This window comes from Canis lupus, chromosome 2, assembly GCF_011100685.1.
Source record: "Canis lupus familiaris isolate Mischka breed German Shepherd chromosome 2, alternate assembly UU_Cfam_GSD_1.0, whole genome shotgun sequence".
Classification (NCBI taxonomy): domain Eukaryota; kingdom Metazoa; phylum Chordata; class Mammalia; order Carnivora; family Canidae; genus Canis; species Canis lupus.
In genome coordinates this window covers 74,870,477-74,891,249 of record NC_049223.1, presented here as the reverse complement: position 1 = coordinate 74,891,249, position 20,773 = coordinate 74,870,477, and the positions used below count along the sequence as shown (strand labels likewise).

The window sequence follows — 20,773 nt, the reverse complement described above, 5'->3', positions numbered from 1 at the left end:
ATCCTCCTGGCTGAGCTCCTGTTTTCTTCAGGACTCCTTACTCAGCCTATGGTTGGGGAGGGGGCATGGCCAAGTTTCTTTGTCCACAGTCCTTCTCTGGCTTCCATCTCTGCCTCTGAAGGCTGGGGACCACAACAGGGGGGCCTCACCATCTAGGCACCACTGGATGTTCTGCTCGGCGTCTAACACATCTTCTGAAAATAAGCAGGACAGGGTGAAGGGCTCCTTCTCTCGGGCAAAGACTGGCTTCAGCACTGATGTGAATTCCACGTTGGGGCCAACCATTAGTCCTGGCATAGGAACAGAAGTTAGAGCAGCAGTCTGCTGAGGCCCCCAGCCTGGTCTGGGACATCCCCCCTCCTCTGAGTCAGGATTCACAGCTCCCGAGGTGGTCTTAACCAGGAAAGAGGGGCCCTGTCTTGGGTGGTGGAGGTGGGGCGAGATTTATCTAGGTGGGATCAGATGAGCCAAAATAGCAACCTATCCAAAGGTCATGTCCATTTGTCTGTTTGGCTTTGCCTTTCTCCCTCATTTTTGTCCCCTGGAGAGCTTGGCACTAAGGACAGCTCTGGGGTCCCCCACCAGTCTGCAAGTATGAGCAGCTCATAGACGATGACGTGCCTTTGTGGGCAATGAATGGCTAATATTCTAAAGGTGGCTCTGGAAGGTATGACAAGGAGCCCAGACACCCTCCTCCCGAAGGCCATCCCTCCCCGAGCCTCCTTACTTTTAAAGATCTCCGAATCGAAGCCGGCATCCTTGCCCACATAAGCTGAAAGTCCAAGGCAGATGGGGTTTGAGAAGGTTCAGACTTCACATTCCTACTAGATTAGAGGCATGGGCTTGGCTGTGGGCTCGGGTCCTGGTCTATTGGTGGGTCCCCCTCTGGCTGCTGGAAGTTCCTTCACCCCTCTGGGCCTCTATTCCTTTCTTGGTAACATGGGGACAGTGGCTCCTTGCTCGTGGTGGTGGGGTTCTGAATAAGTGAGTTCATATGAACAAAGCCCTCTCAGCTGGAGGCTGGCACACAGTTGGTGCTCAATAAATAGTGGTCTCCATCCTCTGCTCAGACCCACTGCCAGGATCACACAGTCCTCATAGAGGCCAAGTCTGGTCAGATTGGGATTTCTGGTGGGGTCCAGGACAGCTGGCAAGGGTAGGGCAGTGCTAAGACGACCCTCTGGGGGCTTAAAGGTGAAATCCCAGGTGATGTTGACAGAGACCACCAGAGGACAGCAGCTCTTGTTCACACGGGGCGTACCACGTGCCACATATTAACTCACATATAATCTCCATAGTACCCTGTCTTTTGGTGCCATTATAATCCTCTTGTACAGATGAAGAAACTGAGGCATAATCACCCAGCTAGTACCCTGGTAGCCTAAAGCCATGATGTGACTGGTCCCTGGAAAGGCCCTTCCTGAGTGAGGCATGGAGAGGGCTGGGTGGCTGCCCAGGGTCATACAAAGTCAGTGAAAGCCTCAGGATTAGAACCCAGAGCTCCAGCCTCCCAACCCAGGGCCTTCTATCAGTTGCTATGGAGATGAGATCCAGGCATGGATGGTGATGATCGGGAGTGGATGCTCTTAGGAGGAGTCTGGCTAGGTCCTGGGGGCCAAGAAGCCAAGGGGAATCCAGAGTTGTTGGCCTAAGGAGAGAGGGATGGGCGTCTGGAAGAAGTGACAGAGGGAGGCAGGGCCCTGATGCTTGACCTTGCGCTTAACTCTAGGCACAGCCTATAGGGACAGCTCAGATTCCAGAGCCGGACTGGCAGAGGGGACAGCTGCCACCTAAGAGCTATTTGGGGAACAGGGCAGAGGAGTGGAGAGGACTGTGAAGGACAGTTTAACAAGGTCTGGTGAGGCGCAGGGAGGGGGCTGGACGCTAGCCTGTATCTCTGACCAGGGACTGTGTGTGTGTGTGTGTGTGTGTGTGTGTGTTTGCACACACACCTCTCTCCCAGGAGCCCTCAGGGCGAGGTAGCACTCTCCTGGGCCCAGAGGTAAGGCCCCCTGGCTATGCACCTCCCTGGTCATGGTGCGGCTTCCCAAAATCTACTACGCGCCAAGCTTTACCTACACCATCTCATTTAATCCACCCGAGGACCTCAGTGAGGTGGGAGGAGTCCCCCTCTACAGATGAGGAGGCTCAGAGAAGTGAAGGGAGGAGGCCGAGGCTCACACAGCCAGGGAGCAGCAGAGCCAGCGTGTGGACACGGGTCTGCCTGACTCCCGAGTGTCTCCCCTGCCTTATGCTGTCGTTTCAGATGCCCCTGGGGGAACTTCCAGGATTGGGAATCACACCAGTTGGGAATTGCAGCATTGGGAAATATGCACCAGAACCCAGATGGGGCAGTGAGGTCAAGAAGGGAGTTGGTAGGCCTCAGCCTTTCCCCTTGAGGACCCTCGGCAGGGCTGGCAGGGTCAGGCCACCCTCCTGGGTGCCCTGAGCTGCATCTGGACCCCAAGTCCAACCCAACAAGATGAGCATGCTCTTTGGAGATAGTTGTAGAGGTTGAGCAGTCTGAGGGAGGCGAGTCTCACTTGCTCCAAAGGCCCCAGGGAAGTGAATCTTTATGGCTGCCCTGGTCATCCGACCCCAGGGAAAATACCCCTGCGTCAAGGGGCCCCTCAAGTCCGAGCACAGATGCACATCCTCGTCTGCTCATCCTGGGTTTGCTGCGGGCTGGCCTGGCCGATTGGAGGGTGAGTACTTACTTCGGACAAGGACTTTGGCAAAGGAGGAGGCCTGGCCATAAGCATTCTTCACCATCACCGTGTAGGTGGCTGCGTCCTCAATGGTGCATCTGAAAAGGAGACGGGGGGACACCTAGGTGGCTCAGTGGTTGAGCATCTGCCTTCAGCTTGGGGTGTGATCCTGGGGTCCAGGGATTGAGTCCTGTATCAGGCTCTCTGTGGGGAGCCTGCTTCTCCCTCTGTCTCTCTGTTTCTCTCTCTCTCTCTTGCTCTGTGTCTCTCATGAATAAATAAAGTCTTTTTTTAAAAAAAAAATGAAAAAGAGAGAGGAAGAGGTGCCCTCAGGACTGCTGGGCTCCATGGGAAATTCAAGTCCCTGTGTGTGGGTGGGAGAGGCAGGCATTAATATGAAGGCTTCAGGGGTGAGGGCGGAGGCTTCAGGCTTTAGTTCAGATGCCACCTCGGAAAAGCTGTGTGCCTCTGGGCTAGCCACTGCCCTTAGCTGTGCCTCAATGTCCTTCCCTGAAGAACGAGGGACATGACGCCAGCCTAACCTACCTCAGGTGAATGTACTGTGAAAATATGATTGTGATTACTGACTCTGTAGGATCAGACAAGTTAAGCGACTTGCCCAGAGTCACACAGCACCCGAAATTCAACCCAGCTTCAGGGTGACAAACTGTCTCACAGGCATAGCCTCCTGGCCTGTCAACACCTCCGAATCAGGATCCTGGAGCAGGAGCAGGGCACTACTGCATGTCTGTGCCAGAACTGGGCCAGATGCCCAGGTGTTCTCAATCTCAGCCCTGGGTCTCATCACGAGTCAGGCTAACGCTGTCTTGTTCCCAGAGTTGGGTTGGCTCCATTCCAGGGCCACATCGGTGAAAAAGTCATTGGTGGGATGTGGCACATCTGGCCCCATCGACAAGCCGAGAGGCTCCTTGGCATCCTCGCTCTTACCCTGGCTGCTCGGGGTAGGAATCCCTCTTGCTTCAAGGACTAGTCCCACTTGCCTCTTTAGGAACTCTGACCCTGGATGACTTCCCTGACTGCTCAGCCCACAGGCATCTCCCTTGGCAGCATTGCATGGCCAGATACTTATATCCATGTTATCCCCATTTTGCTTCTGGGGGGTACAATATATATCCTGTCCGTATTCATGTCTCTGAAGCCCAAGTTGGTTGAGTTGGAGGGATTGGTGTACTGGAAAGAACCCAGGAGGGAGAAGTGCCTCAAATCCAGGCCCTGCCCTGCACAAGCCATGCAACACCCTTGATCCTTTTTGTGGAGCCTGGGTTTCCTCTCCTGCACCATGGATGGAACAATGCTTCCTGCAAGAATGGCGGTGGGCGTCATCAATCCTATGCATCTGGCACCTCACACAGGGCTTGGCACCCATAGGAGTTCAGCAGGCGGTAGCTCCTGTGAGCGCTGTAATACGTGCTCTGGGCAGGCTGGTGATCATATTCCCCAGTGCCTCCCTCCATGCATGCTGCTTCTCCCTTTATTTATTTTCTAAGTAGGCTCCACACCCAACACAGGGCTCGAGGTCACAACCCTGAGATCAAGACCTGAGCAGATATCAAGAGTCAGATGCTCAACTGACTGAACTACCCAGGCGCCCTGATGCTTATCCCTTCAAAACCACACTTAAGACTTACCATCTCCTGAGAGGTCCATCCAACTCTTTCCCCTCCAATGGCCCCCCCTTGCACTCATGCCCGTGTGTGTACGTATGTGTGTATATGTGTGTCCTCTCCCCCACCCCTTCTGTACCTCCCCACACCGGGAGGAGCACTCCCAGCACCCCTAGCCCAGCATTCAGTCCATCCAGCTGGCCTCTGACTCCAAATTTCTCCTCGTGCATTCCAAGGCATTGGGATGACACCGGAGTGTTTGTTAAATACTGATTTCCAGGCCCACTCCAGATTAAGACCTGCTTCCTCTGGGATCCCAGGGTGGCTCAGTGGTTTAGTGCCTGCCTTCGGCCCAGGGCATGATCCTGGAGCCCCAGGATCAAGTCCCACATCAGGCTCCCTGCATGGAGCCTGCTTCTCCCTCTGCCTGTGTCTCTGCCTCTCTCTCTCTCTCTCCCATAAATAAATAAAATCTTAAAAAAAAAAAAAAAGACCTGCTTCATCTGACTCTCTGGAGGCAAGAGGAGGGCCCATCTCATGAATCAGTGTCTTAACAAGCACCTCAAATTCTTCTGAAGATGAGGCCAACTCAGTTAACAGCTCCAAGGGAGGATTTGAAATCCTGCTCTGGCTTCGGCGGTGTTGGGGCCCCGGGGTCGGGGGTCTCTCTAGGGCCCACAGTCTCACCTCCTAATCTCCAGCGTCAGCAGCCCATAGTTGTTGGTGATTCGGTACTTGCCGGCAGGAAAGAGGCGGGGATCGATTCGTATGTCATTTTTGTACCTGTGGGGACACAGTGGTCTGTGGCAGGCTGTGCGGCTCTGAGTGGGAAGGGTCCGGAGGCTCTCAGACCTGGATTCCAACCTCAGCCTTGTGCTGTTTACTTGCCTGCGTGAGGTGAGGCAGCACTTTCACTGCTCTGACCCTCAGTTGTGCTCATCTGTGAAATGGGATTAATAAGAGCATTGACCTATAAGGTTGCTGTGGCAATCAACTGGGGTAAGATATGTAAAGCTTTTCTCTGGTGCCCTGAACACTCTAGATGCTCAAAGGCTCATTCTCCTACAGAGAGGTGGGGGCAGAGAAGAGGGAGCCTGTAACTAGGGGTAGCTGCCCCTCCTTCTACCAGGGGTACCCCCCTGGCCCCAGGGTCAGGATACAGCTTTTCCCTCCTCTCTGATGGGGTTGCCAAGGAAGGTACCCCATTCTTCCTCCTTCATCACCCTCTACATGCCCGGACTCTGAACAGAACAAATTCCTTTGAGAATTTGTATCAGAAGCTGTTCATTGGTCTCCAATAGCCATCCCCTCTTATTCTCTTTCTCTCTCTCTCTCTCTCTCTCTCTCTCTCTCTCTTTTCTCCCCCAGGACCCTGAGATTAAGACCTGAGTTGAGATCAAGAGTCTGACACTTAACTGCCTAAGCCCAGGTGCCCTCCCTCTTATTCTAAAGGAATAGGATTCATCACCGAGCCACCCGATGTGTAACATATTTCCTACCCTCTCTTTCTATTAGGTGTGGCCATGTGACTAAGACTTGTCAACAGAGAGTAAGTACAAGTGCCATGTGGTTGCTATTATCACCCTTTGCCCCCTTTATGTCATCTTTCCCTCCATCCTATGGCAAGAACATGGCCCAGACGGTTGCAGGCCTGAGTCCCTGAGGAAGCCGTGGGCGGAGTCACCATAGCTGCCCCACTCTGTCTACCTCAGGCACGCAGTGCAAGAAAAACAAACTTCTATCTTATTTAAACCATTAGAAAATCTTCATGCCCGGGGTTGCGTCCCAGATCATTCTGGAATCAGAATTTCTGGAGGTGGGGCCTGGGCAGCAGTATTTCTTAAACTCCCCAGGTGATTCCCAAGGGTGGCCCAGTGGACTACTCCAGCCCACAGCACCTCGACACTGTCATTTGTTTTCTGAGTGAGGTCCTGCTCTCCCTGCTGTGGGCACTGGGCAGTGAGGTGGCCTTGCTTCTGTCTATAGGGTTGGGAGGCCTAAGGGGTCAGGGCTGGAGAGTGAAAGTTTGTGAAGGCCGAGAGGCCTGGACTCTTGACACCCCTTGCTTTGTGACCTTGGGCAAGTCAGTCCCCCTCTCTGGGTCTCTGTCCAAGGGGCTGTTGCATGGACAGTCAGCCCCAGTGGTGTTTGAGGTTGAAGAGGAGGCCACCGCCGAGAGAGGGCGCCCCAGCTTCGGTGCATTGCTTTCCTGGGACTGGGCTCCCCACACACCCTGTTTGTGTCCATGGCAACCAAACAGTGCCTCACCCACATCCCACCCCCAGGCTGCACCCTCTTCTGAAAGGAGCCCTACTAAATCTCCTTGGAGGAGGGCGGTACCTAATCTCGGTTGCCAATCTTTCCACCTCTGCTAGGCCTGGGGGCCAAAGTCAGGTCGTCCCACCCCCACCTATCAGGAACATTCCGACACCTCAGCCTGGCCAGCTTCCAACTTTTCCAGAAAAATAGCAGCAGCTGCAGCTCTGGGGAAGGCCCAGACAGCCAGAGACCTCAGCGCTCATCTTGCCCCCTCTCTGGGCCCCCGTCTCCTGCCTCACCGGCAGCCCCTCGAAGGCACGGACTGTGCAGGTGACCCTAGTGGCAGCCAGTCATAAAAGAGCATTAAGCCGGACAACAGCGGTGAGGCGCGCAGCCCAGAGCCTGGCTCAGAGAGGCCCTCAGAAAAGAGTGAGATTTTTACTATTTATCTAAATGCTTTTTCTACACATATTTTGGTATCGGATTTTACTTTTTAAGGCTGCTTGGCCTGGTGGATTGATTCGACATCAGATAGAATCACGGCCAGTGCCCACTTCTGCAGTGGAAACGTCGCCACACTGGACCTTGCCTAACTCGTCCGGTGCATTCAGGAAGTGCCCAATAATTGCTGAATGAATGCACTTGTCTGACAAGCCTGGTGCGCTGGGCCCTTCCTCCTCTTCAGCTGGGGGAGAGGGTCTACGGGGACCTGGACAGAGCCCTGGAAGCCAATCCCAGGACAGGGTGTGGCCCTGCCCAAAGTGGTAGATGATGGAAAACCAGACCCCCCAAAACCAGGAGCACCAGGGCCCACCCGAGTTGCTCCTACTGGAGGCTCAGCTCCCTGTTGTGGCAACGTTGCTGGCAGGGTGGATACGAGTCCCCCTCCTGGGAGGCTCCCCCGGAATGCCTTAGACGTGGGCTGCTCAGTGCCAGGGCAGGGCAGGGCAGGCTTGGCTGCCAGGCCGGACAGCTGAGGGACTGACCCCCCCCCCCAGCCCAGTCCAGCTGGCAGGAGCAATCCTCCTACCTGACCAGCCGCTTGCAGGCAGGGACTGCCTCGGTCCCCACAGAAATCCAGCGCCCAGCACCAATTCCAGCTCCTGGCACGCTGTTTTGAACGAATGTCATCTGGCAATGACCAGCCCGATGCCAGCTCCCTCTATGCCTTTCTTGATTGCTCCCGGCCTAAGTGCTTTCTATGTCTCTGACTTCTGAAGTGTTACATGAGCTTCGGGAAAGAATAACCATCGTGATTACCCCTTTGCTACTTTCTAGGCAGGTAGAAACACCAAGGCTGGGAGGCAAGAGACAGAGTCTAAGTTCTGACTCAAACTGGCTGTGTGATCTTAGACAAGTCACACTACCTCTCTGAGCCATGGGTGGCCCCAGGCCTCAAATGAGAAGAAAGTGGTGAGTCAGTAAAAGTGGGTGCAAGTATAAGATATTGCTTTTTTCTTTGTGATCTCGGTCATTTGTATGCTTATCCTCTCTCTCCTACTAGACCATCGTCTATTTACCCCCAAGATCTGGCTTATGTGCTGCCTCCTCTGAGAAGCCTTCCTGGATCCTCCAGAGGCAGCCACTTCACTGTCTTCATCTTTACTCTTTTATTTCAAGTCGCACCCATGAATGTTGCCATTTCTCTTGTGGGCCGAGGGTTCTTTGAGGGGTGATTGTGTCTGGTTCATTTCTTATGCCTCAGTACCTGAGTCTGGGCCTGGGGCAGATTATGCTGCCGGTAACTACATGTTGAAATCCTTTCCTTGTCCCCCAGCAGGCCTGATCCCAGGCCTAACACCCAGAGGGAGCTCTGGGAACAGGCTCAGCCTTCCTCTAGGGGGACTGAGAGTCCTGAGGCTGCCATGCTCACCCCTAGGGGAGACACCTGCCGCCTCCCCTGCCCACCCATCCCCTCCACCCTCTCCGCCAGCAGGGCCTAGACTTCTGCTATGGTTGCACTCTTCTACTTTCCCAGCACCTCTTGAGTTCTGAGGCTTCCATGTAGCCGTGGCATTAAATCCTCACCACAGGCAGGCTGGGCAGGAGGCCTTCAACCCATTTTACAGAGCAGGAAAACTGAAGCAGGACCAGAGAGGTTGAGGCGTGGCTGGGGCCACACACTGATACAGTAGAGAGAGCTGGGTGGGACAGAGGGCTCCCACTCCAGGTCTGAGCTCCTCGCTGGGGGGTGGGCCCTGCCCTCCTCGCCTCCCCTCCTCCTCCTCTGCCCCCTGCCCTGCCTCCCACCGTCATCCTCCAACCCCGGGGACGCCCAGCTCAGAGCAGCTGGCCACCAGAATCATATTTTTACAAGTGCTGGCTCTCCTGCGGCCGCGTCTTCCTGCCCCAGGCTGGCCCCAGGCTGGCCGAGAGGAGGCTAAGAATAACTCCGCGGAGCCTCGCAGCAGCTGCTGCTCTCTGGGGCGTGGGCAGAGCTCGGGGTCCGTGGGCTTGCAGCTTCTCTAGGCAGCAAGAACTTCTGGGGGAGGAGGTGGGCTCCCAGAAGGGTGGTGCTGGGCTGTGAAGAGCTTGTACTCCTTGCTCTTTTGCGGCTGGAGGCTCAGAGCCTGAGGCCCCCTTGTCTCCTGCCCCAGGGGCTTACCAGGTGACCTGGGGCGGAGGCGAGGCCTGGACGGTGCAGGTCAGCAGGACTGTGGCGTGCTCCCAGACGGCGTGGGAGCGCAGAGGGATCCAGAACCAGGGCCCCCGGCCGGAACACAGCTCCCTCAGCTCCTTGGCCTCGCGCACCTTCTCCTCCATCTGGAGGCGGGAGGGGATCTGTGACTCCCGTGAGCCAGGAGGTCACATCTCTGTCTTTGCTGTCACCGCTGCCCCTGACACTCAGGCTCTGGAGTCAGACCCGCGTGGGCTGGAGCCACCCCCTCACCCACCGCCAGCTGAGAAGCAAGGTGGCGCGGAGGGCAGGGCACGGGCTGTGGAATAGCTGGCCTGGGGTCAAGGCCAGGTTCTTCTACCTCCTACCTGTGAGACCATAGGCAAGTCCTCAGTTTCTTTATCTGTAAAATGGGGATGAGAATAATACTCCCCCCACCTTCCTGTGGGGTTGGAGTGCGGAGTAAATGAGTTAGTCCGTGAAAAATCACGGGCCCTGAGAAAGCCCACGTCAGTGCTGGCTGTGCTCGTGGGCCTTCGGGAGGCGGCACGGAGGGTGGCTTCAGATCCCTGACGTTTGTCAGGAATAGTGTTTCCGGACGCTCTCCTGTGGCCTGGGCACTGGGAAGGCCTCTTTACCAGCCCGACCTGGTTTGATCCCCACCTGGGCCCCCAGAGTCCGTACACCGCCCACACATCTGTTTTACAGATGAGAAAACCGAGGCTCAGGAAGGGCAAGCGGCTCGCCCGAGGTCACACAGCTGGAGGGCGGGGACACCGGGGCTCAAACCCAGTCCAAGACCAGGGCCTGGACTGCTGCTCCCTGAGAAGAGGGCAGGTGGGGTGGGCGGCCCGTGAAGGTTGCGGGTCCCCAGACCCCCTCACCCGCCACCTCAGCGCCTTCCGGTCCCGTCTCTGGCGCAGCACCCACTGGGTCCGCAGGAAAGCGACCTCCATCCTCTCCCAGTCGTTGCCGAAGCCCACTCGCTTCTGCCCTCGCTCCTCCAGCTCCACGGCGGAGGTCTGGCGCCTCAGCTGGGACTCCCTGGGGGCAGAGGCCCGAGGCGGGGGGCCCAGGGTTTGTGGGGGGCCCAGCCAGGCCGCCCGTCCTGCCCGACCGGCATTGGCGGCTGCACCTTAAGGTTCTCGAGGACAAGAGCAGCTTTTAATCCGCTCTGGCCTCCCAGATACCCCATGGGCCCTGCTTACAGTCGGTGCATAATAAATACTAGGGATCTAGTTCCCTGAGCTCTTTCACAGATCTTTGTTCCTCTTGTCTTCACGATGGCCAAGTGGACGGGGACAGTCCCCCTATCACCTAGGGCAGGGACTTGCTTCAAGCCGGCCAGGACCGGGACCCAGGCCTTCCAACCCAGGACGCGGCGTCCGGCGAAGCCCGGTTGGAGCGCGGACCCCCACCCTCTCCCTCGGGATGGGGTGGTCCCTCACTATTGCTGGGGACCCATCCAGAGAGCGGGCTGGGCCCTGGCGCTAGATGTGTAAGTTCGGGCAGCTTCTGTGAGCCCAGAGTGGGAGCCTGGAGAGGCAGGGACTGCACAGGGTGGCCCTCCCTCGGCCCCGTGTTCTCTGGAAAGGTCTCCTGACTCACCAAGATTTCTCCGAGGAGGCCGTCAGAGCCAGGGCTGCTGCCAGGGCGTAGTCTGCGGCGCTGAACTGATACTCTTCCTCGCTGCCCAGGAAAGGGAGTTAATGGCTCTGCCCGATCCAGGGGATCTGGCCCAGGTGTCCCTGAGATTGAGGCAGCATCTACCTGCCGTCTCAGTACATTAGCTGGTAGGGCTGTGCCTCTCCCCAAGACTGGGGTCTCCACCAAGCAGGGCTGTGCCTCCCCCCAAGACTAGGGTCTCCACCAAGCAGGGCTGTGCCTCCCCTCAAGACTGGGGTCTCCACCAAGCAGGGCTGTGCCTCCCCTCAAGACTGGGGTCTCCACCAAGCAAGGCTGTGCCTCCCCCCTCAGACTGGGGTCTCCACCAAGCAGGACTGTGCCTCCCCCCTCAGACTGGGGTCTCCACCAAGCAGGGCTGTGCCTCCCCTCAAGACTGGGGTCTCCACCAAGCAGGACTGTGCCTTCCCCCCTCAAGACTGGGGTTTCCACCAAGCAGGGCTGTGCCTCCCCTCAAGACTGGGGTCTCCACCAAGCAGGACTGTGCCTCCCCCCTCAGACTGGGGTCTCCACCAAGCAGGGCTGTGCCTCCCCCCTCAAGACTGGGGTCTCCACCAAGCAGGGCTGTGCCTCCCCCCAAGTCTAGGTCTCCACCAAGCAGGGCTGTGCCTCCCCCCTCAAGACTGGGGCCTCCACCAAGCAGGGCTGCGCCTCCCCCCTCAAGACTGGGGCCTCCACCAAGCAGGGCTGCGCCTCCCACTTCACACCGTGTTCTCCAGAAAGAAGGGTCTCCGAAGGACAGTGTTGTACTTCTTACCTCAGATTGGTCTTATGCACAAAGCAAGCTATGCCTCCCCGCTCAGACTGGGGACCCCTGGGGACAGGGCAGGGGCCGGGGTAGGGTCCCTGATGGTCCCACCTGCTGCGGAAGGTCCGCCTCCGCACCGAGGAACCCATCTGCAGGCTGTGCTGCCGCTCTTCCTTGTGCTCCTCCTCCTGCCGGTGTTCCAGCCGGTGGACCTCCACGGCCTGGGGGGGCCGGGGTTCCCCCACATTTCCAGGGCTGTGGGGCAGAGTCATGGCTTCGAGAGCGACAACCTGCCAAGCCAAGGAGCATGGTCACTTCACCAGGCCCATCCCTTCCCCGCGTGGTCCTCTCGGCATCCCCGGGAGGTTTGTGGGGTCGGGGGTTCTCTCTCCAGGGGCGAGACAGAGGCGTGGAGGCCGGGGAGGGGCAGGGACCGGGCCGAGAGGACAGAGGCTGGCTGCACACTCGTGGGCTAAGGCACCATGCGTCACCCTCTGCCGCTGAGTGAGGGCCGCCCCGCACCGGAGCAACAGCTCTGCCCTCACCTTGACCTGGGCCACGCCGTCCCTTCTCTGGGCGTCCACTTCTCAGATGACGAGCCATCCCACCCCGTGATGAGGGCTGCTCTGTGACTCGGGATGGGCAGGGGTCCTCACTCCTCCTGCATGTGCCCACCCAGCCCTACCTCTGCGCCTTTGCCTGCCCTGGTGGCCACGTTGGAAAGATCTTTGTCTCCTCCTGGGCTGCTGAGCACCACCCAGGCTTCACAGCCCAGGCTGACTTTCCGGGCTGGTTGTCGAGGTTAGAAGAGTGCTTGGAGCATAGCAAGTGCCATGTAAGGGTTAGACACGAGCACTGTGTTTCTAACTAACACTGCCAAAAACAACCGGCCACCTAGAATTTTCCTTCCTTTAATCCTTTTTATGCTTTTCTGTCCCCATGCCCCAGTTCAGCTCTGATTTGGAAAAAAACCTGCTCCCATTCGATTATTTCATATGTGTACATCTTCACTCTCTTCCAAGATTGTAAGTGAATTAAAAGGAACAACAGTGAGTGCTCACTATGTGCCAGACCCATCATCAGCCTATTTTGTTGATGAGGAAGGAAAGTGCTAGCCCAAGGTCAGCTGGTTGGTGGTGGGACCATGACTGGTACCCAACTCCGAGCTCTCTTGACATCTATGTCTCATGCCTACTGAGGGCCAGGCCGCGGCTATGGCTGGGGACCCCGTGGGCCACATGGCCTTTCTTCTCATAAAGGGATCACAACTGAGGGATCCCCTTTGTATTCTCGAGGCTCAGGTCTGGGCCACAGGTGGTGCCCAGTAAGGGTTGGATCACGTGGGTGTGGAGGAGCCTCAGGGACCAGGGAGTAAATCCACAGATACGGAGAGGTGGGCAGGGAGAGTGCGAGGCCCATCAGCTGGCTAGCTTTGGGTTCTTACACAGAGTTCTTTCCCAGATCTGGGCCTTGGTGTCACCACTGGGTCTCTGAGGGCCCCTTTGATGCTGAGGCTCTGGGATGCTCCGCAGACTCCCTGGGGTGGCTTCCCCACCTCCTCCAGGGGCCAGTTCTGGTGGGCAGGCCTGGGGCCTGGGAGGCTCCTTGCTGGGCCTTGACCCGAAGTCGTCCCTGACCCCAGCCTCCCTGAGGTCTTCCCCACCGAGCTGGAATGTGTGTATCGTATTCTGACCTGGGTGTGAACATGGCACCAAAGGATCACTTCTCTGAGTCCATAACATGGGAGATGGGCCCGCTGGCCTCATCTGAGCACCCTGGCCTGATGGACCTGTTGTGGGGTGTCGGGGGGCACAGGCTGCTGAGGGACAATCTTAGTGGGCTTTTACTCCTTCTTGTTCCTAAGTTTGTTCCCTTTCAGTGTCTGGATTCCTGCAGATTGTTAGCCAGGAACAAAGGCTGCACCAAAACTTCCTTGGCCTCCAGGGGATGACGTGAGCTGAACCAACAGGACAGTCACTCCTTGGGCGTCAGGCCTCTCCTGAGGGATAGGGTCTGCTTGCACCCGGAGAACGACTGGCCCATGCTCCTTGTGTGCCTCCTTCCTCACAGCGCCAGAGGAGCACATGGGTACCACCCTGGGTGGGGAGGCCCCCTTCCCCCAGCTCTCCCGGGACACCGTGGCCCTGGCCCTAGCAGCTGAGGAACGTTCCCTGGCGTCAGCTGCTGGCTCCCTTCCCCGGATGCTCTGTTCCTGATTAGCACCGTGGCGGTGGGGGGGTGGGGGGGGTGACTGGCACCCAACCCTGACCTCCTGGGCCTCCCGCAACCAGACCCCTCGCTTTAGCAGATGAGCCATCAATTCTTTTTAAAGCACTGACTGAGGCTCGGGATTAAGGCGCAACAGGAGGGCAGCGCCATGTGGGCCTGCCGGGGAGGGGAGGGGTCGGCGGGGGGACCTGCCGGCTGCCCTCTCCTGGGGGTACGAGGCCTGGGCCACGGGTCCTGCAGCAGGGCCTCCCCTTTGCTCCCGAGCCCCTCTCTGCTTTCCCACCAGGCCTTCTGACAGGCACCCCCTTGCACGAGGGGCAAGGAGGCCTCTCCCCTTCCTCAGGAGGGAAAGAGAAGCCAGAGGCCGAGTGACCCGCAGGGCCTGACGGCAGGAAGCTGGGTCCTCCGAGCGCCCCCAGCTTCTGACCCCGCCACTGAGCAGCTGAGGCAACCCCTTCCCTCTCTGGGCCTCGGTTTCCTGCCAGCGAGCCCAGGCTGGCCGAGTGCCCTCCTGGCCCTGGGGTTCGGGCCTTGAGGGCTCACTTCCTTTCCCTGCCTGCCCGGTGGGCCAAGCAGGCCTCCGCCGGCTTTGCTCTAGCCCTGCCGGCCCTGCCAGCTCACCCCGGGCCCTTCTACTGCGCCAGCATCCCCGACGCCTCTCACATCACAGAGGGCTCAGCGCAGAGGACCCGGGGCCGCACAGCAGCGACAGGGCCCGCGGGGCACAGAATCCCCTCCCATTCTCACTCGGGGTGCTACCTGGGCACGTGTGTACTTTCTCTTCCCAAATCCCCCAGGCTCCTTGCCCAACACACACACACACACACACACACACACACACACACCCGACTCCTTAATGGAAAGCTGAGGGTCTCCCTTTTTGAAGGTGTCCCTCCCGACCCCGGATCCCTGGAAGTCACTCACAGAAGCAGCTGTGCCCACTTAGGCGTCTCTGGGGAGAAGATTCCAGAGGATGAGAGGGACCTTGGTTTCTTCTTGCCCCGGGCTCAGCAAGGACTGGGAGAAGAATGTGATCCTGGAGCTTGCATGGGCCTTAAATATAGCAGCGCTGAGACAGTTGATGACAATGGATGGGAACTATGGAGGGGGGGCAGAGAGGAGGGGCTGTCCTGTCAGTCCAGCATTGCTCAGGCGGCAGCAACAGGTGGAGCTGTCCCCACCTCCACCCCGGCCTCCGCACACTGCTCCTTCCCTCAGCCTGATCCCTTCTGCCAGGTTCTCACCCCCACCCACTCCCCAACTGAAGTAGAAAGAAGACCCCCCAACAGGTCAGCCCTGGTTGCAGGGAGAGCAGACAAGGAGCGGTTCTCCCCGTGGCTGGGCTTCTGACTGGGGCCTTGGGGAAGGCGCTCGGCGTCTCTGATCTGACCCCACCTTGTGAAAAACGGAGCTGCGAGACTGGACACTATTTGTAAAGACAGTGGAAGGAATGGGACCTAAAACGAGTCTTCAGGGACACCTGGTGGCTCAGTGGTTGATGGTCTGCCTTTGGCTCAGGTCGTGATCGGGGTCCTGGGATGGAGTCCCGCATCGGGCTCCCCGCAGGGAGCCTGCTTCTCCCTCTGCCTGTGTCTCTGCCTCTCTGTGTGTGTCTCTCATTAATATATAAATAAAACCTTTAAAAAAATAAATAAAAAACAAAACAAGCCTTCAGTGCTTGTACATTATCACATCCACATGGAAGCAGGTTGCTTGTCTTCCCAGGCCCTGGTATGTCCCTGGCATGGCTGAGGCAGGAGAGGAGGCTTCCAGAAGGGCCTCTCCATCTTTCCAGCCTTTGCCACACCCCCTCCAGTGCCTCAGTTCTTTCCCCCACATTCATTCACACCCACCCTTTGTAGGCAGAAGGGAAAAAGACTCCTGGTGTGGTAGGAAGCTTTAATTTAGGTGGGGAGACAGGCAGTTACTAAGGGGGGGGCGGGCTGACCAGGAAGGTACACCTGAGCCAGGTCTCAGGGGTTGAGCAGGTTCGAGGAAGGGGGTGCCAGCAGCTCTGGTCGTCCAGAGTACAGCTCTCCTCCCTGGCCTCCTCCTAGAGCCTGATGGGACCAGCAACACTGTGCCTGTCATTCTTCCTAGTGTCTCAGGGGCTAGAAAGAGAGAATGCAAGTGAGCTGTTCAGCTAAAATCTTAATCTTCTGCCCGATTTGAAAACCCCCTTCTAAGCTTTCCTGCTTCTCCCCCTTCCTCCCTGGCTGCAGCGTTAAAAGCATCTTTTGGGGGAGAACATTTGGTGGCTCTCTTCCATCTGGAACTGAGCCAACCTCAAAAGGGCTTTCCAAGACTCATATTTATACATTCTTTTTTTTTTTAAGATGTTATTTATTCACACAGAAAGAGAGGCAGAGACACAGGTAGAGGGAGAAGCAGGCTCCACGCAGGGAGCCCGACGTGGGACTTGATCTCGGGACTCCAGGATCACACCCTGGGCCCAAGGCAGGCGCTAAAACACTGAGCTACCCAGGGATCCATATTTATACATATTGTGTGAGGTGTGAGTGTGAAGCTGTATACAGCAGGGTGGTATGAGTTTCTAATCCAGCAGGAGACAGACATTTAAACTGGTCCTGGAATCCCCTTTCCCCCCAAGGCTGCCTGGTGGAGGTGTCCCCCCTTACCAGTTGTAGGACCTTGGGTAAGTCATTTAACCATTCTGCTTCCGTTTTCTGTACAGTGGGGTCAACGATGCTGGCCTTGCAGTGAGATTGAGAAGACTCGACCAGGGAATGTGCAGCCTGCAGCGGAGTCCCTGGCGCCCAGCGAACACCTGCTATGTGAGAACTCCACTGACCAGTCCACAGCACTACGGACGCTGAGAGCTTACCCTCCTTCTGTGTGTGGGATTCCATTCACCCCAGTGATGCCCTCACTCCTCACTGGGGCATCGCCTCGGGGAGGCCCAGATGGGCCTTAAAGTGCACACAGCCAACTCCACAGGTCAGGAGGCTGAGCAGAAGTGAGACTTGGAATTACACAAAACTTTGTTTAAAACGTATTTTTTAAAAAGATTTTATTTACTTGATGGAGAGAGAGTACAAACAGGGGGAGTGGCAGGCAGAGGGAGAGGGAGACACAGGCTCCTCACAGAACAGAGAGCCCCATGCGGAACTCGATCCCAGGACCCTGGGATCATGACCTGAGCTGAAGGCAGACACTTAACAGAACGAGCCACCAAGGTGCCCCCAACCTTGGTTTATTTACTTATTTATTTTTTAAAGATTTTATTAATTTATTCATGAGAGACACACACAGAGAGGCAGAGGCACAGACAGAGGGAGAAGCAGGCTCCATGTAGGGAGCCTGATGCGAGACTTGATCCCGGGACCCCGGGATCACGCCCTGAGCCAAAGGCAGATGCTCAACCGCTGAGCCACCCAGGTGCCCCCAAACCTTGGTTTAAATCCCAACCTCGGCGGGCAGCCCTGGTGGCCCAGCGGTTTAGCGCCGCCTTCAGCCAGGGTGTGATCCTGGAGATCCAGATTGAGTCCCACATCGGGCTCCCTGCATGGAGCCTGCCTCTCCCTCTGCCTGTGTCTCTGCCTCTCTCTCTGTGTGTCTCTATGAATAATTAAATTAAAAAACTCTTTAAAAATTATTAAAAAAAATAAATCCCAACCTCAGGCACCTGTGCTCACTAATGGAGGGACCCTGGCCTCCTCTCTGGGCTTAGTTCCTTTACTTGGTGAGTTGGGAGGTAAGTTCTAACACAATGGGAAGCCTGCCTGCCTTGTTCACTGTATCCTGGTCCCGAGAACAGTGCCGGGCATACAGCTAGCCCTTTGATACATGCTTGTTGAAGAATAAATGAGGGGCTCCTGGGTGGCTCAGCGGTTGAGCATCAGCCTCGGGGCATGACCCCGGACTCCTGGGATTGAGCTCCCTGCCTGCATGGAGCCTGCTTCTCCCCCTGCCTGTGTCTCTGCCTCTCTCTCTCTCTGTGTCTCTCATGAATGAATAAATAAGATCTTTTAAAAGACAAAAGAATAAGTGACTGAGTGAATGAACGAATACCTATCTTGCAGAATGGTTGCAAGATTCAAATGAGGTTAAAATGCATAAATCGCCTGGTCTAGCACCTGGCTCATTGTGGCGAGTACCCTTCAATATTTCCTCTTTTCTCCCCTTCCCTTCTTTTCTTCTCCTTCTTACTGCTTTCCCTGGATGTATGAACATTAAGGATGGTTGTTTATTTTATTTTTTTTAAAGATTTTATTTATTTATTCATGAGAGGCACAGAGAGAGAGAGAGAGGCAGAGACATAGGCAGAGAGAGAAGCAGGCTCCAAGCTGGGAGCCTGATTGTGGGACTTGATCCCGGGCCTCCAGGATCACGCCCCGGGCCGAAGGCAGGCACTAAACCACTGAGCCATCCAGGGATCCCCTAAGGATGGTTGTTTAAATTCACGTGCCCAACATCCTAAACTTCCACACCACTTTTCAGACAGCCACCGAGCTGTTTTTGGCAGATGGCTTCACCTGGTAGCCAAGGGGAGCGCTGTCCGGCCCACCACCTCCTTTCCTCCTGCTTGTCGCCCTTCCTTCCAGCTGTCGTCTCCCCAACTCAGTTAATTCCTCTTACTGTTCTCATACTGACAGGTCAAAGGTATCTTCTTTAATGCCGCTTCCTCCTTAGCGTAGGCAAGGAACATGGGCTGGAGCAGCCCTGGGGCAGAGCATGGGGGCCAGGGTCTCAGGGCTGTGAGCCATTCCTGCCTCCACTGTTTCTGGCCCACTTTATGGGACGTAGGGTGGAGACAGCAACAAGGGACAGGCCTTGGTGGTGACACGTGGTCATAGCCTCCTTGTTCAGGCTGACGCTCAGACCTGGGAGGGGTGCAGAGGGATCCCAACCTCTGGGACACTGGAGGAGCATCAGTCCTAGGGGCCCTATTCCTTGGGCGGGAACTCAGGCAACTCTTGCATGTTCCTGGGGCCGGGGGCTTGGGAGGCCAGGGGTCTGCGGACTTTGCAGGTTGAATGCTGCCCAAGTAATCTTGCCCCCCACCCCTCGCCAGGGGCTGTAATGAGGGTGACTCCTGGGAGGTGATTTGAAGCTATGCACAGGGAAACTGTGGGTAGGAGGGCCTCGTTCCCTCCACTTGCCAGAGAGGAATCATCAAAGGGGTTTATCAGAAATACAGATTCCCCAAGAGCCGAGGATTTAGCAGGTCTGGGTGGGGCTAGGGAAGCTGCGTTTTTACATCTCATGATGAGGCAGGTTTGGGAAACCAACTTGGGCGAGTAACCCCTCTGAGCTATCTTTCTCCCTTGCAAAATATCAATAATACAACCTTTCATGGCAGTTTCCCAGGATGATGAGTGGTCAAGTGACATGGCTGGGTTCCTCCTTCTTATTGCTATTATTATTGCTACCTGCTACCACACCTGTTTGTTTATTCCTGGGCTGGGCTCTGCTGCAAAGACTCTCTTGTCTGGGCTAGGTGGGGCCAGGCTCTGCAGATTCCTGGTAATGGGGTCAGGGCCTAGGACTCTCAGGGATGCTAATGCCTCAGCCCAGCTCCGCGGAAGCCTCAGACCCTTTGCCTTCTAGCTGCTTCCAAGCCCTGTCTGCAGGCCTGGGCTGCCTGCTTGGGAGACCAGAGACCTGGGACCTGCCCTTCGGTGGGGCCAGGGCAGCCTGCGGAGGGTCCTACGGCTCAGAGCCATTCATCTCTCTCCTCAGGCACTCAGACTCCACCCTCAGAGAGTCACCAAGTAGTTGGGACATCTATCTATCGTCCCGAGGAGCTTAGAGAGCTTCACAGCCCTTTTATGGCCTTAAAAAAAAAAAATATCTCTGTGACTCCCTGTCCCACTTACCTGGTGAGAACAGTCCGGCTGTTAAGTTGTTTCTCATTACCAAACAAGGTGAAGATAGTCAAGATAGTCAACCTTTGGCCAAGTTCACCCCAAGTGACAGGAAGGAGACTTGTTTGCAGTGTGGGGGGAGGGGATAATCATTGAGGCCACCTTAGTGGCTGCTGCGGAGAAAAGGGGTGGGGGGTGGGGAGGACTGCGGTGGTCAGGAGGGTGGCCCACCCCTCTGTTATGGAGATTCGGGTCTAGACCAATGACCCTGAAGAGCTGTTAAATATTAATGACAAACAGATAAGAACACCAACACCTGGGCAGCCCAGGTGGCGGCGGTTTAGCGCAGCCTTCAGCCCAGGGCCTGATCCTGGAGACCGGGGATCGAGTCCCACGTCGGGCTCCCTGCATGGAGCCTGCTTCTCCCTCTGCCTGTGTCTCTGCCTCTCTCTCTGTCTCTTTCTCTCTGTGTGTCTCTCATGAATAAATAAATAAAATCTTTAAAAATAAATAAGAACACCAACACCTGGTGCTGTGTTGCGGGGTGGGTGCCCTGAGGAAGAGGAGGGGAGACACATCTGGGTACAGAGAAGGGAGGGCCTTGTATACTCGGGAAGGTCGTGCTGAGGCAACAGACTTTGATCCTGTTTCTCAGTAATGTTCAGAACAGACTTCTGGACAAAAGGGTGATGACAGGTCCTGGCCCCTGAAGGACCCCCACTGGGGTCCCCCCCCCTTCCTTATGCCACCTTAGTCTCATCTCTGAGAATCCAAGCCAGTGTGGAAAGCTCCTTCTGGTGACGAGTGGAAGGTTTGAGCTCCAGCTGTGTCACGGCTTCGGTGGCGGCACCCTGCAAGCACGAGCAAGGAGCCATTTCCTCCCAGAGGAGCAGCCACAGGGGCGGCAGGGTAAGCTGGCACCGCGCTGCCTCCGCTGGGGTGTGCGGAGGAGATCTGGGCATGCCACCGCCACTCCCAAACAACTTCCCCCTACAACCTCAGGGAGAAGATCCCATTTGTCTTTGGGCCCTGTTTCCAGAAGGCCCCTCAATCCCTCCACCTCCCCCCAGCCCCTC

At 56.6% G+C, this 20,773-nt stretch overlaps 1 protein-coding gene across 1 annotated transcript in view; it reads right to left on the bottom strand.

Moving 5' to 3' along the window:
- Nucleotides 1–14,949, bottom strand: part of MYOM3 (myomesin 3) — a 48,195-nt gene extending 33,246 nt beyond the window's left edge. Inside the window, exons 1-9 of the mRNA XM_038531603.1 lie at nucleotides 14,794–14,949; nucleotides 11,752–11,930; nucleotides 10,818–10,898; nucleotides 10,094–10,253; nucleotides 9,198–9,355; nucleotides 5,021–5,116; nucleotides 2,718–2,806; nucleotides 728–772; nucleotides 150–290 (exon numbers count right to left, since the gene is read on the bottom strand). Coding sequence (XP_038387531.1) covers nucleotides 150–290; nucleotides 728–772; nucleotides 2,718–2,806; nucleotides 5,021–5,116; nucleotides 9,198–9,355; nucleotides 10,094–10,253; nucleotides 10,818–10,898; nucleotides 11,752–11,912 — 931 coding nt within the window. The 5' untranslated portion in view covers nucleotides 11,913–11,930; nucleotides 14,794–14,949. The remainder of the gene's footprint in view (nucleotides 1–149; nucleotides 291–727; nucleotides 773–2,717; nucleotides 2,807–5,020; nucleotides 5,117–9,197; nucleotides 9,356–10,093; nucleotides 10,254–10,817; nucleotides 10,899–11,751; nucleotides 11,931–14,793) is intronic.
- Nucleotides 14,950–20,773: the final 5,824 nt, after the last annotated feature.